Source organism: Cyprinodon variegatus, unplaced genomic scaffold (assembly GCF_000732505.1).
Source record: "Cyprinodon variegatus isolate N-32 unplaced genomic scaffold, C_variegatus-1.0 Scaffold249, whole genome shotgun sequence".
NCBI classification, from domain to species: Eukaryota; Metazoa; Chordata; class Actinopteri; order Cyprinodontiformes; family Cyprinodontidae; genus Cyprinodon; species Cyprinodon variegatus.
In genome coordinates, this window is record NW_015150702.1 from 758,787 (window position 1) to 774,902 (window position 16,116).

Here is a 16,116-nt window from a genome sequence, read left to right on the forward strand (position 1 = left end):
TTTGGCTACTGGGTATGGCATTAGTAAGAGGCCCTGATTAACCCTAAACGTTGTAGAGATCAACTCTAATCAGCGTTGGTATTCCAGAGACAAATAATAGGCCTTTTGTGTTTGTGAAGTGAAAGTATTGCAGCTTGGGAAACATCAGAGAACACTAACATTTAACAAACACATGCATATTCAATTAAATTGAATTCAGTTTATTTATACTGCACCAATTCACAACACATGTCATCTCAAGGCACTTTACATTTCACCAGATGATACAGTCAAATTGATTCAAAGTTTTCTCCTAAGGAAAACCAGCTGATCGCATCAACTCATTGATTTTTAAGGCAATCGCTCACACTAAGCATGCTTGTAGAGACAGTGGAGTTTCCTTTAATAACCAGTGACATAGAACATAATTCTTGTATGTCTGTTTTTCTTTTTAATCTCAGGGTAACAAAGGTGCCGTGTCTGTACGCTTTTCCTTCTACGGTCACATGATCTGCTTCCTCAACTGCCACCTTGCAGCTCACATGCACAACGCCCTTCAACGCGTTGATGAGTTTGAGTACATTCTGGAAACTCAAGACTTTGACATATTTGACACTCCTCATGTTCTGGACCACAAGTCAGTGTTTCTCTGTGTAATCATACTATCATCCAACCCAAAGCTTATAAACCAGAAGTGTCTGTGCAGACTGGAACATGTGAATCTAATGGTTCTTCCCAGGGTGGTTTTCTGGTTTGGTGATCTGAACTTCCGTATCCAGGACCATGGTTTGCATTTTGTCCGCTCATCCATCAACGGTGGGCGCCTCAATTTGCTGTGGAGTAAGGATCAGGTATGAACTTTGAGTGTTATACCTGGATAGTTAAAGGTGAAGAAAATCTAATTACTGTGTTGTTGTTTTCAGCTCATTATGATGAAGAAAAAGGAACCCTTTCTGCAGGAGTTTGATGAAGGGCCGCTGAATTTTAAACCCACCTACAAATTTGACCGTAAAGCTGACACATATGATATCAGGTACCGCGTCTTTGCTAACACACATACAGCATATCAGTAAGATTACCAACACATTTGACAAATTTTTCTTTTTTTTTTAACTGACTGCAGTTCTGTGAAGACATGGTTGGGTTTTAAGTAAGACACTCTTAATTTCTGTGTTGCATGCCCCGCATTTCGCTCCTTGTTTTAGCTACTCCCCTTTTGGCTAAAACAGAATTAACAGTGGCTTTAACCGTGCACAGCATTTACGACATTTCTTTTCTTGAGTATCCTCTGACACCACACCACCATGTGTCTGTCTTAGAACGAGCACTGTGGCACTGCCCCTAACCATGTACAGACCCAGGCCCCTGCAGCGATGCAGTACCACTCTCCTCTTCCTCCTCACCTCCCTCTTCTGGGGAGCGGTCTGTTTCTGGTTGGGGGCTTGGTATAGAGAATTAAACCCACCAAGGTGTGTGTCTCTATAGCTTTGCACTGTAAAAGAACATTTTCAATAATAATAATAAAATGTTTGAAGGTTATTTACAATCCTGTTTCGATCTACTAAATGCACAGTGCTTTTGAAGAGCATTAATACCCCTTGTTAGTTAACAACCACAAATTTCAATGCATTTTATTTAGATTTTATGTGAGATAATGTAGGTGCCCGTTCCATCCTTAGGAGCTACTATCCTTCCACTTAGATTTTATTTATATATTACAGAAGATGTTCTCCTCCTGTGTACCTGAAAAACAGGATTTATTCTAAGATTAATTCTATTTTAATTGTACATTTTTGACTAATTTCTAAAAGCAAACTTCAAATTTTTTTGTTTGGTTTTATGAAGAAAATACAACTACACAACAGAAATGAAAGAAGGCTCCAACACAGTGAAATCAAATCTAAGCATGTTGGCAACCAAAAATAGATTTTTTTTCAACTGGTAAAAAAAACTATTTTATCCTTAAATCTTATTTACATTTGGGGCTTGGATGTGGTGGAAAAGTTTTTAATCAGCACTTAAGTCAACACAGTTTCCTGCCTCTTGGCAATGACCGAAAAATGGGTTACGCTTGTGCTTTGAAACATAACAACGTGTGGGGGTTGTTTTTTTGTTTCTAATCATGCTGAAAAGAAATTCTTGATATAGAGTAATGCTGTGGAATATGTGGCACAGTATTACTATTTTTGTTTCTTTTATATTTGCATTATTAACTATCTTGCTGCATGCAAGGTTGCAAATCATATTTGCTACACTGCATCTCATTCAAGTATGCTTTACCATATAAAAGACTTATATGACTCCCAGGAAGCCATTTTTTACATAAACGTTTCTTATACTTTATTTACTGATTTATTCATGTTGTGTGGAAGCTTATTTAGATGCTGTCCTTGAGCAAATAATACATATACCATCTGAGCTTAATTGGTGGCATTAATAGTTTTCTGGGTATTTTATTTTATTAGGTATGTCCTTTCAAAATAAAGAGCAAATGACATTAAGAAGGGTTACTATACGTATCTTACAATCACAAAATATATGCAAGCACCAGTTTAAAGGACAAAACTTGTTTAGATAAAATAATAATATAAATGGATTTCAGATGTCATCTGCAAATTTATTAGAGTGAGCTTCTGTCTGCACTCTTTGTTTGTCTCTAAATAATGCATGCTTTGCTTTCAACACAGAAGGAATGTAGACATCTAGATTGTATTTTCAGCCACATGCTAGAATAGTTATCTTTGCACTGCATGTTGTTTTTTGTTTTGTTTTTTCTGTGTAGCTTTTTTGGGCCTGTTTAAAATAACAGTAGAATGTATTTTCTTTTAACCTCAAGCTCACAATCACTCTTGTTTTGACTGTTTGCAGTGGCAAGAAGAGGAAGCCAGCCTGGACGGATCGGATCCTCTGGCGGATCAAACCCAAAAGTCTCCCATCAGAAGAGGATGATGATGGCGATGAGAAGGCATCGACTTCCACTGATAATGAGCACGACGAGTATCCGATCCTGATCACCCAGAACGCATACACCAGTGTGATGAGCTACGGAGTGAGTGACCACAAGCCGGTCATTGGAAACTTCACTCTTGAGGTGAGAACATAGGTGACACATACCTAACACCAGGAATAACATTTTAATAGAACCACCCCTTTTACTTTGTTATCCCTGCAGCTGAGGAAATATTTCGACACACAACTGGTACAAGTGGCACCAGAGGGCGAATGGAGCGCAGACCAAAATGCAGTTTTGACCTACACTGTCCAAGAGGACTTTATGTCTTCCACATGGGACTGGATTGGCCTCTACAAGGTACTGAAATGCAAGTAGAAAAACATCAGTTATTGCTTCAAGAGAGACTAGATACAGATGTGAACCGAATGGCTTGTTGACCTGCAGGTGGGATTCAAGAGTGCCTCTGACTACGAAACCTTTGTTTGGGTCAGAGAAAATGAACTTCCGGAGGTGAACGAGGTCATAGAGGTAAAGTGGGTTTAAGTTAGGTTTCATCAAAGTTGTGTGAATATCTTTGTAAGCATCCACTCCTGTTTTTGTTGCAGAGATCAGTGGATAAAGATGAGATCCCTCTGCTAAGCGGAGAGTATGTTTTGGGTTACTACAGCACAAACCTGAACAGCATCGTTGGCCTTAGTGACACCTTTAAAGTAAGGGTACCAAATTATACCAACCACAGCCAACACATAATATAAATACAACACAGACTTATTTATACTGAGGTTATTTAATATATTTATGCAAGAAAAATAGTTGGTTTTTTAAAAATGCTGATATTAAAAATTTGAAGTAGATTGTATTCTTTTTCATTGCTGTATCATTACTGCAACAGTCCAACGTGAACTTCCTGCACAAACAATTTACCCATACAGTACATGTATTGTATTTCCGCCACTTTCAAATCTTTATAATTCAATTAAATTCAGTTTATTTATATAGCGCCAATTCCCAACACGTCAACTGAAGGCACTTTACAGTTCAACCAGATCATACAGTCAAATTGATTCAGAGTTTTCTATCTAAGGAAAACTAATCGATTGCATCGACTCATTGACTCAAAGGCAATCCCTCCCACTAAGCATGCTTGTAGCGACAGTGGAAAGGAAAAACTCCCTTTTAACAGGAAGAAACCTCCAGCACAACCAGGCTCAGTGTGAGCGACCATCGGCAAAGGAATTATCTTGAAAGGAGGAGATGCAGCTGACAAAATAAGCCTAGGTTGTATTTTTGAACATGAAGTAATTTTCAAAATCCTGGGCACTGTATATTGGAAATATCTGTTTAAATAAAACTACAGATATTAGTTTTACATTATTTATGTATATTTTTTTAATGCCTTAATGTTCCAGAGTAAAATTAATAAAAGGTTGAACATCAGAAACACAGGATGATGTAGCAAACCAGTATCTAAATTTATCTAAATCAATATCCAACCAAAAAACTACTTCAGTATGAAGTCTGAAATCAATGATTGATCAGATCGTGCCCATCTATCAGCTCAGTCTGCTGTATGATGTAACATCTCTAAATCTAGCGTGTATAACTCTTGACAGTTTTGGTTTTGTCACAGGTAATAAAATTTTTTATTTTTGTATACAGCATTTTTCAATGATTCACTACTTCTAAGGTGAAAATGAAAGGTTCCCTAAAATATAACTCAATAAAGTAAAGGGAGACAGTAAAGCAGAAGATTGGAATTTCTTAAACCGTTTAGGGAAAGCACCATCTTAAAACATATATTAAGACATTTGAAGGTATCTGAACTGAAGTACGGAATGATTATATGTTTGCTGGATGAGTATTTAATAACAGTGGGTTAACTTACACATATATTTTTTTGTGTGTTTGCGTTTATTTGCAGATCCTGGAGTCAAAGCGTGCTGCTATGGAAGGACTTGTACCCAAAGACATCAATGGGATCAACAATTAGAAGCAATCCCCACAGCGTGCCATTTTATTCTATGTCTTGACTGTGATTTAACCTTCAAACTGCCCAGTCTCTTGATTTGATGGTTGGAAAACAAAACAAAAAACGTGTATTTGTTGTTTACCTAAAGATTCATTCTTCTAAAGCTGGATTTTTGGTCAAGAAAAAATATATAATAAAAATTGAACACACTTTAATGAATGACAATCAGATGTTTTGCTGGTCCTTTTAGGCTTCTAGGAGAAACATAAATAAATACATTAATGAACTTGGTGAACTTCAAAGCTTAAGTAAGATCATTGCTGTGGACATGTTCTGGCTCAGTTCAATAACTGTTGGAAACGAGTTATTTTGGTCTAAATCCATGGTCTCTCATGTTTATACAAATCATGATTTTAAAGCGGTATAGTCATTTTTTTTTTATAATTTGTACACCAGCGCCTCACTATGGCTACATACAGTTTGTTTTGTTTTTTTGTTTTTTTTTTCTGAAAGATCATTCTTTTGAAAGTCTAAAGTATTTTAGACTTTAGACAGATTTATTTTGTTATTTTGTACATGAAATTTCGCTTAAAACAGCTCTAGACAATTTCATTTTTTTGAAGTGCACCCTTGAAAACAGTCCTGTTGGCATATTTGTTTATGCTCAATTTGGTAGTAAATAAACATTCAAGTATATTTACAATAACAAAGGTGGTACGATATTGTGCTTGTGCTTAGGGGGTAAAAAAAGAATCAGCACACAGTGGATTCAGCGCAGTAAGAAAGCTCAAGATTCTGTTAGAAAAAAATCTTATAATAAATAATAGTGCAAACTAGACAGGCTATTGTATTATGCTACAGCTAAGAAAAATTCAAAAGACTACTCAGGATCAGAGGTGAGTAGAGTATGAAAAATATATTCTTCAGCAAGAGCACAACTACTTTATCATATTTTACCCAAATAAAAGTAGCCTTGGTAAAAAGTATTTAGTAAAAAGGCTCATCAGGTACCGAGTAAGTGATTAGTTTACTATCTGTAATCATTACATCTAGTTCAATATGTTACAAAATAATGTGAACTTAACAAACTATTTTGTGATATGCTACTTCTGTTGTTTCAGAGATTAAGATAAAAAATAAACATTTAACATGAAGTGATTACACAATAGGCTGCTCAGTGGAGAAGTGGGCAGCACAGCTGCCTTGGAGTAAGAAGGTTCCAGGTTCAATACTCAGCCCAGGGTCTTTCTGCATGGAGTTTCCATGTTCTCCCCGTGCATGCGCTGGTTTTCTTCAGGTACTCCAGCTTCCTCCAAAAGTGCAAAAACATGACTGTTAGGTTTATTGGCTTCTCTAAATTCTCTTTAGGTGTGAGAGTGTGTGAATGGTTGTATTCGATGGACTGGCGAACTGTCCGGGGGGGACCCAGCCTCTTGCACATTGATATAGGCACCAGAACTCCTTGCTGCCCCAGCAGGGATAAGCTTGACAGAAATGGATGGATAATTACACAATGAAAAATTTAAGTGGAATGAACGCTCTTCAGATGTGTTTTATGAGTTCAAAAACCTACACAATCCATAGTTACAGTATGTAAGAACAGGTTTAATGCCATATTCTGTTTATTTTACTTTCACTAAACCTCCAAATATGACGACAGACTCCACAGATGGAAAATAACATTTAAACTATAACCACAAAACAGAGATTGGTAAATATCTACAGAAGGGTCTCACTGAGCGTATTTAAGCCAAATAAGGGCAACATTTCTTCCAGAGTGTGGGATGTTTGAACTTTTTCATCATTTAGAAACCAGTTTTGTTTATATATCCTTTGTTTCATAAGTAAAAAATGTTAATGCTCGTACAGCTGAGATACATTTGCAACTACAAATTAATAACTCTTTTGCAGAGATGAAAAGAAAAATATAACAATAAAATTTGACATGCAAATATTGACATTATTCAATTGAGGAAATAGTTTATGACAAGGTCTCTAAGTATTGATAACTATTCTTTAGGAAGAAGGGATCATGAAAACCTTCTGGATCTAGAATTTACATTTAGTTTCTTAATATATTGTCCACAGTAAAGTAAACAACTTTGCATTGAAACACTGAGGAGTTTAACTAACTTTAGCTAATTGTCACAACTGCACTCTGTAAATTGGTCAAAAGACCTTAGAAAATAATGATTGTCTCCTTAGGTCCTGTGACATTATTTTATCATTGCAGGAGTAAACTTAAAACACCTAAGATGGTTGGTAAGGAAACCATACCCAGTAAGCACCATAAAAATAGAGAGACAGTGATTAAAAAAAAGCTAAATAAACTGTTTATCATATGATCCTGAATTTGAATAACTTTAAAGTGTATAAAAGTACAGGATAGTATGGAGATATAATCAAGTAATCATCGAAGAAACAATGGTAATTCCAAATTAGAGAGAAATTGAAACAGAACACTCCCCCCAAAAAAGAACATATGTTTAAAACATTTAAAAACATGTAATAAGTAAATGATTTTTTTTTTTATAATTTAAACTTGGAGAAACATTTTTGTTTAAATAATTTATGGAAAAAGAAATTATTGCATTTACCTCCTGATGTATTTTTGTGTTTGTTTTATTTTAAAAAAGGAGGAAGCTGAAAGTTGCTTGCTATTATTATTATTATTATTATTATTATTATTTTATCATCATAGTTATTTAACTACGTTATTTAACTAGTTATTTAACTACGGAAGGGGATTAGGGCCACTGATTAACTGATTTGAAAAAGTCAGAAATATGACTTTTTTTCTCAGAATACTAGTATTAAAGTCAGAAATCAGAGAAAAAAGCAAGAATTCTGACATTAAAGTCAGAATTCTGAGATTAAAGTCAGAATTCTGTGATTAAATTCTGACTTTTTTCCCATATTAAGCTGAAATAAATTTAAAAATCAGTCAACTTTTTTTTTTTCAGCGGCCCTACATTATATTCTCCCACAATTCATTGCGCTCCTGGAACTCCTCTTGACGTTCTGGTCCTTTAGCACATCTCTTCATTGGTAGACTCTTTGGCAATAAACACGTGGAGACATCATACCGACCGCCAAGCTAAAGGTAAGGGTTTATGTTGTTTATAAAGCAGTCATATGTAATATAAATCCAGCCCCATTGGTTAAACTAACTTTGGATTTTATTCTGGTCAGTGATTAGTGCCAAAAAAAGAGGCTTCATTATGCTAAAAGTGTTAGCTAATGAGTGCTAACCGAGTTAGCAGCAAATGTTATGGATTCCGATACTAAAAAGAAAATAACCTGATCGACTAGCTTTATTTGTCACATTTATCTGGATTCAGATTAAAGTTATTCTTCATAACTACAGGCTGTAATTGTAAAGGCGATGCCGTATTTCTGATTAGCTTAGTAAAGAGCACCATAGACAACATAGACAGTTATTTATTTAACGTTTATTTGACTCCAGTCACGTTTTATTATAGTAATTTGATTTCTGCACCAGTTTCTTTCTGTTTTTCCTTGGTTGTGTTTAGCTTCTCTTGACGTGAAACTGCTGCTTTTTGGGGTTTTTTTCTTATAGTATTTCTAAAAGCGCCTCTCCCCTGTGCAGGTAGAAACAGCATCTTGTTAGATCTGGGATTGAACTGGACACTAAGATGATGAGTGAAGATGTGGAGCGGCTGCTGATCCAGTTTCAGGATGAGAATGGAGAGGTTCTGGGTTCTCCTTTTGATGTGCCTCTTGACATCACCCCAGACAAACTGCAGCTAGTCTGCAATGCACTGCTGCAAAAGGTAACTTTTTCTAAATCAATGTAAACACACTGTTTCATGTTAAAGAACTGTCATGGTCCTACACAAACCAACATGAGAAATGTAGGTCCACTGCAGGTTTCTGTTCTCCCCCCTAAAAAAAAAAGTCACATTTATAGAAATACATGTTTTTGTAGAAGTATAAAAATCAAAAAGTGTCTTAGCACTGATTGTCATCAGGACTTTGTTAGGGACATTCTGTCACATGAATGCGCTTTGATCTAGGGCTGAAGTGATTAATCGATTATTGAAATAATCGTCAACTAGTTAAGTAATCAGTTAAGCCGGGCTTACGCTGCGATTTTTTTTTTTCACTTGTTGCATGCAGCTGCTGCTCACACTGTATGACCAAACCGCAGGGTTTAGTCATACAGTGTGAGTTCATAGCTCACGATTTATGTTCCGCCCAACGCTCTGATGCGATCTACCTGCTCACACTAAAAACCACATCGCACTCAGCTCCGCAGTGAGATGGCGCTGCTCTGACTCATCTATCCGGGAGGCAAACAAATAGAAAGGGAATTTTAAACTCACTTTTTGTGCTGAGGGTCCTAGAAAGAAAGGGCGACGTATTTGGACGAAGACATGGCTGAGCAAACGTTGCTCCTCCATTTCACTCATTGCACCCCTGCCATGCTTTTTTTGTTTATATCTGAGAGGAAGAAGAAAAAGAAGAATCCTTGTTTGCGCACTGAGCGATTTGCCCATGACGGCTCACGATTCCTAATCGGGAGGTGGTCGTGGGAGGCTGATCGCCCCTCGTTACCCCCTGTACACTACACGACGCACGATCAGGCAGAATGTCGGCCCGATAGAAAAATTCTCGCGTGACTGGAAAATCGCCCCAAAAATCACAGTGTACGCCGGGCTTTAATCGTTAAATGGAGTATAGAAACTGTAAAACATGCCTTTAGTTGTCAGAGCAATCCTCCTGGAGCAGTAAGTATATCAGAATTGTAAAAAAAAATAAAAAAGTGGGTCCACATTTTGAATTTTAGACATTTCGTCTGTGAATATGCTCCATCCAGAACTTCTCAAGTGGAAACGTTTTAGTTTCCCCTGGTTTAATTTTGTAAAAAGTCTTCTTTAGAGAACCTTTTGCTGCCGATTAATTGATTAATCGAAAAAATAATCAACAGATTAATTGATTTAAAAAATAATCATTAGTTGCAGCCCTACTTTGATCTACAGCACAAGTGCCAAACTCAAGGCCTGTAGATTAATCTGATCCATCAAGGCGTAGATCGGGCCCCGTATCACCCAAAAAAAGAGATAATGTGGTAAAGTTAAGGAATATGTTCTTTTAAAGTGTACCAATGGGCTATAACTGCCAAATAAATAAAAGCGAAGTCATAATAGCAATAGTGTGGTATTTTTAGAGGAAATAATGAAATGGAAAATTTTTATTTAAACAGCTTATACTTAGTCATACTGCAAAGTGAACCAATTCTGTCTCAAGTCTTTAGCAGCATGTAACAGATTTTCCTCCAGGATTATCCTGTATTTAGCTCCATTCATCTCCCATCTTTCACACTGGGGCCAGTACGTTAAGGATGATGTGTAGTGTTGGTTTGCTGTAACACATGGTAGTTTAAACAGACTGAAGCCTTTTCTTCATGGCAAACAGGACTTATTTTTTGTTTTCCATTCTTTCTTTCTTAATGCAGCTCCAATGCAGCTCCTCCAGAGTCACCATGGCCCTCATGGTCACTCTGAATGATCCTCTCCTCATCTTTCCTTTTAGTTTAGATGGAGAACCATTTCTTAATATGTCTGGAGGTGTTTCTTTCTTTTTCCAGTTTTGGATGATTTATTGAACAGCCCTCTATGAGATGTTCAAAGCCTTAGATATTCCGTGACCACTGAACCAATCTGCTGCTAATGCTGGGATACAATTACACAGAGGTGGACTTTGTACTGAGTGAAGCCAGCTATTTCCATTGGATTTTTATACATCTTTCAAATTAACGGGGTCTGAATGCAAATTCCTATTGTTTGTCAAAAAAAGTGTAAAGAGCTTTGCACGGCACTGTATATAGAGCTAATTATTCAAATGCTTTAAGGTACGTATTATGACTCATTACCTGTTCCAGGAGGAGCCTGTGCCTCTGGCATTTTTTGTGCGTGGAGAGGCAGAGGTGGTGTCCAGTCTTGGATCCTGTATTAAGGCTCTCGGGGTGGAGACGGAGCAGGTTCTGCCAGTGGTGTACCAACCTCAGGCTGTGTTCCGGGTTCGGGCCGTGACCCGCTGCACCAGCACGCTGCAGGGACACACAGAGGCAGTGATCTCCACTGCTTTTAGTCCTACGGGAAAGTGAGTTCCTATAGGATCAGTAGCTGCCTTGTCTTGGGATTAATCGACTAACTGATTCTAAATTATGCTTTGTTAACATTTTCATTATTTTTCCATGTTTGTTTAAGGTATCTGGCCAGCGGATCAGGAGACACCACAGTGCGCTTTTGGGACCTGACAACTGAGACGCCCCATCACACAGCCAGAGGTATGAAAGCACTTTTAAAAGAGGCATCATTTCCAACTCCTAATAAAACATATAGTTGACTAACAATAAAACACCTCTGTTTCATTTAAGGACACACCCACTGGGTCCTTAGCATCGCCTGGTCACCTGATGGAAAGAAGTTGGCCTCAGGTTGCAAGAACAGTCAGGTTTGTAAAAAAAAAAAAATAATAATAATAATTTAAAGGGGAATGCCGTTTTTTTTTTATTTGGCCCTTGATTTCACGTTATTACATCATGTTCTACTCACCCATATGAGTTTTGTGTCATTTGGAGCCGTTGTGAATATCTTCAGAACGGCTCGGATGACGTCATACATGCGCCGCTTCGTTTTTAAAAGATATAAATATAAAAAATATAACAGCGGATGTCTGGGGGACAGTGATTCGCCTACATGTTATAAATGCTGGCGTACCATAAATAATAAATTATGAACAGTTTAGTTTGTGCCTTCAACTCGTTGCCCATAGGAACACATTACTTGGATATAACCTAACCAAATATCTTCAGAACAGCTCCAAATGACACAAATCTCATATGGGTGAGTAGAACAGGATGTAATAACGTAAAATCAAGGGCCCAATGTAAAAAAAAAAAAAAAAAAAAACGGCGTTCCCCTTTAATTACTTTTTACGTCACATCTATAGATCTTTCTCTGGGATCCAGTGACGGGGGCACAGATAGGAAAAACTTTGACAGGACACACCAAGTGGATCACTTGGCTCTGCTGGGAACCTCTCCATCTGTAAGCTTTCCTTTCAGCTTTTTATTGAGGACCGTTTGTACATTTTTAGCTTTGTAGTCCCAGTTTATACATTAAGTTCTAAGTTTATTAACATTATATTGAACCAAGCTGTTCTCCCTGTTTTTTTTTTTTTTTAGTAACCCAGAGTGCAGATACCTGGCCAGCAGCTCTAAGGATTGCTCTATACGTATCTGGGACACTGTTCTGGGGCGCTATGATAAGATCTTGACGGGACACACTCAGTCAGTCACCTGTGTGAAATGGGGAGGAGACGGACTTCTATACACTTCCTCTCAGGACCGCACCATCAAAGTCTGGAGGCCAAAAGATGTAAGGCTGAGAATCTATTCATCTTGAGTGGAAGTCCCCTCAGGGAGACTTGCTTTGTTCATGTTGGGTTATTGATTTCAGGGCATCCTGTGCAGGACTCTGCAGGGTCACGCCCACTGGGTGAACACCCTGGCTCTCAGCACAGATTACGTCCTGCGTACTGGAGCTTTTGAACCTGCTACAGCCACTATCAACCCCCAGGATCTCACTGGATCTTGTAAGTCTTGGTATTCCTTTCAAATGCTTGTTAATTTTTTTTTAATGAAAAGTGTTTTTAACCAAATTGTACCATCTCCCCCTCCAGTGGATGAGATAAAGGAAAGAGCCTTGCAAAGATACAATAAAGTTAGGGTGAGTACTTTTCACTAATGTGAGAGGAAAGTTTCTCTAACACCTCCTTGCTTCTGTAATGCATCGTGTCCTTCTGTTGCAGGGGTCCGCTCCGGAGCGGTTGGTGTCAGGCTCTGATGATTTCACCCTGTTCCTGTGGAATCCCGCTGAGGATAAAAAGCCTTTAGCCAGGATGACCGGCCACAGCGCTCTGGTCAACGAAGTGCTCTTCTCCCCTGACACCAGGCTACTGGCTTCAGCTTCATTTGATAAGTCAATTAAAATCTGGGATGGACGGACTGGAAAGTAAGAAACGTCTGGATTAACAGGAAGAATGATTCTCAGTTGTACTTTTAGTTCTAATAAAAGACTAAAGATTTTTTTTCAGTGATTCCGTCAAAAAGAGAAACTCTCATTAGATTCTTTTGAACATTTTCTTTACCCTGAATTTTCCATTGATAAACTGATCTACATCTCAATCATAGTTCAAAGTGATTCTTTTTATGATCCATCGAATGTAGAAAACCAAAGAGCTCCATAAGGTGGTGCTATTCAGCTTAACGTGTCCCATCTCTGCCTCCTCGTTCTCAGGTACCTGATGTCTCTGCGTGGCCATGTGGGATCCGTGTATCAGGTGGCGTGGTCGGCAGACAGCAGGCTGCTGGTCAGTGGCAGCAGTGACAGCACGCTCAAAGTGTGGGACGTAAAAACTGGGAAGCTTAACATGGACCTTCCTGGCCACGCTGATGAGGCAAGACAAAGGATTTAATCACATTGATGGTTCTTGTTTTTTTGATCCATATTTTGAGGATTTTTTCTGATCTGTCTGTAGGTTTATGCTGTGGACTGGAGTCCTGATGGACAGAGAGTAGCAAGTGGAGGGAAAGACAAATGTCTTCGAATGTGAGTAATCCCACTCCTGTGGAGATTTTAGAATAGTTGGATGTTTCTTAGTGTTTGTTTATTTTTTTGTCTTTTTTTTTTTTTTTTTAGATGGAGAAGATAGCCAATATGGGCCCTATTGGCTTTCTCTATGGTTTGTAGAGCTTCAGACAGGTGGAGCAAAAGATAGCCGGAGTGGATCAGGTCCTCCATTCGTCAGATGGCATTGTGTCGAGGAACTTCCATCTTGTCACTATATAAATACTGAATCTTGGTTTTAGGTTCAAGTGTGAATAATTCATTGATGGACGTTAAAAAAGCAAATTATTGGAAACCTGAATGTGAAAAATTGGTTTCTTGAGATTTCTACATTTAGAAAAAATGTATTTCAATACAGATTATTTAATATACTAACCCTGATAAACATGATCTGTTCAAATCAGGTACCAGTTTTCAGGTTTTATATATAGAGCTTTAACCATCATCATAAATACAAAAGATCATAGATTTTCAGGTGATTTTTAGTTTATAAACCAAAATAAATTATAAATTTTTTTTACAGATGAAATGGAGATGCTCTCCAGAAGAGTAGTTGGTCTAAAGCAACATGTGGGAGTGTTAATGCCTTCCCTGTTGTTTACTCTGCTCCTTTAATCTATTCCGCCCAACCTTCTACACATTAGTCATTTGAAAACTGCAGTGGCAGGAAATGCTAAACTCATCATTTCATCCCACATTGGGAAACCTCATTTCCTGTCCACAACATGAATTTATTACTTTTTTTTGTGTAATGTGTTTTGACTTTGACCCCCACAAACGCTGGTGAGTGAACATTAAATTCAGTGGCTGGAAGAATTTTCCGTTTTTGCCTCTAAAAGATGGAATTGCTGTCAAATGTTGATGGAAAGCAGCTTGTGTCGGTGGTTTTAAATCTAACTGGACTGTGTTGCATTATGACAACAATAAAAAATCTTCTAAAGGGAAGTGTTTGACGCAGCTTTTTTTGACCCAATAAAGGTGAACATCTAAATCAGTTGAAAGTAACAAATCAGTTTTAGTGTTACCAAGACAACAAGTATGAGAAAGACTTTAAAGTTAAATGCTAAGTGTGAGAGGTGTTTTATTGACGATATCCCAGAGATTAGAGGGTGTAAGGACTTTGACTTTTATCATGTTAATTTTTTTTATGTTTTACTCAAATCTAAGATTATAGATTTTTAGGAGGAACATTTCCTTTTTTAATCTGATTTCACTTAAGCTATTTCAAAGGAATAATACCCAACATGTAAGAATACCTAGATTGATTATTTTATTTCATACATCAGAGGTTTCAAGTTATTCAGTGAATATGGTATATTAGGAGAGAAACTTCAACTTTTTCCAAGCAAAGCCTAAATGGTCAGTTTAAATCAGTGAATTTTCTTTCAAAAATGTATTTTTTTTACATTTTTACCCAGACTTTTTTTAGGACCTTATTTCAGTGAATTTGTATTTCATAGTCTGACATCATCCATTACATTTAAAAGTGATTAAAAAGTCTGAGAACAAAGCTTCCAGGTATTTTAAATCTTTTAAGAAGTGTGATTTGTAACCAGTGGAAGAGCTGAAGCCACTGATCCATTGTGGGTCTATGCAATTTCTTCCAGTTAAAAGATAAATATTGTTCTGGAAGCCTGGAGTGAGCCAGAGTTCATTCTACCTGTAGATCCTCTTCTCACGGCCCCAATCATAAATCCTCCTTTCCAACTTATTATAAATGGTGTATGGCCTCAAACAGGTGGGACATTCACTTTTAACATTTTGAAGTTATGCCTTTATTTTAAAATATTAACTTAATTTCTCAGATGTTCAGGTAGCATTTTCCAGCTGATGGTTTTATATCATTTTTTAAACATTGTGAAGGTTGGCGGTTTTTATTTTATAACTACTGGACACTCATTAGCACTTCTTAACTAGTTAGGTGGCTGTTTTGGATTGTTTCCATTTCACTATTACACTAAATATACCTAAATTGGATTAAATTGATCTAAATAACGGGTTATGAAAAGGTTCATTAACATCTCTCCTTACTCTAATTATATTTTTCAGTTTTAGTTTTAAATCATGTACGAATTTAAAGGGAATGTTACCTAAATTCCTGGAGCTTCCATGTCTTCCCATTGAAGAACAATAAAGATATTTGACTAGAAACCTTCCTGTCTTCATTACTGTAGAAATCATTAATAAGCCTCACATTTCAAACCTTGATTTTTATCAATTATATCATGTCGCTTTATTTTTAAAGTTTTGAATAGGCTTGTCCCACCAATATTGGGTGATTTAATTAGGAAAAGAGACAGTAAAATAAAAACGAGCACAAACCAGAGGCTGCAAAGTACTGACGGCAGAACACAGTTTAACCAGAAGGAAGATTTCTTTTTAGAGTAACCAACCAAGAATCAGTCTTAGCATTCAGGGAGGAATTACTGATTGCTAAAAAAAGGCTTGCAGAGAGAAAACGATCCGTTTTTTCCCTTTTAAACCTCTAGACCAAAATAAAGGCCATAAAACAGATTTAAATTACAAAGATTTTTCTTGATTCCCCTACCTTTAAATGT

General features: G+C 37.2%; 2 protein-coding genes across 2 annotated transcripts; both read left to right on the forward strand.

The window, feature by feature from the left end:
• On the forward strand, positions 1-5,365 carry LOC107089369 (inositol polyphosphate 5-phosphatase K-like; the record flags this gene model as incomplete). The annotated part of the gene is made up of 10 exons (XM_015382113.1): positions 1-12; positions 441-616; positions 719-830; positions 903-1,012; positions 1,103-1,129; positions 2,848-3,070; positions 3,152-3,289; positions 3,377-3,460; positions 3,538-3,642; positions 4,854-5,365. Coding segments are annotated over 10 exons (1,056 nt in total), but the record flags the coding sequence as incomplete, so codon positions are not given.
• Positions 5,366-7,904: 2,539 nt separating this feature from the next.
• Positions 7,905-14,495, forward strand: nle1 (notchless homolog 1 (Drosophila)). The gene is made up of 13 exons (XM_015382107.1): positions 7,905-8,004; positions 8,512-8,695; positions 10,807-11,027; positions 11,135-11,214; positions 11,305-11,381; positions 11,880-11,977; positions 12,115-12,307; positions 12,389-12,524; positions 12,612-12,658; positions 12,741-12,943; positions 13,229-13,388; positions 13,470-13,540; positions 13,631-14,495. The coding sequence occupies exons 2-13, from the start codon at positions 8,558-8,560 to the stop codon at positions 13,641-13,643; spliced, it is 1,437 nt and encodes a 478-aa protein (XP_015237593.1). The 5' UTR covers positions 7,905-8,004; positions 8,512-8,557; the 3' UTR covers positions 13,644-14,495.
• Positions 14,496-16,116: the final 1,621 nt, after the last annotated feature.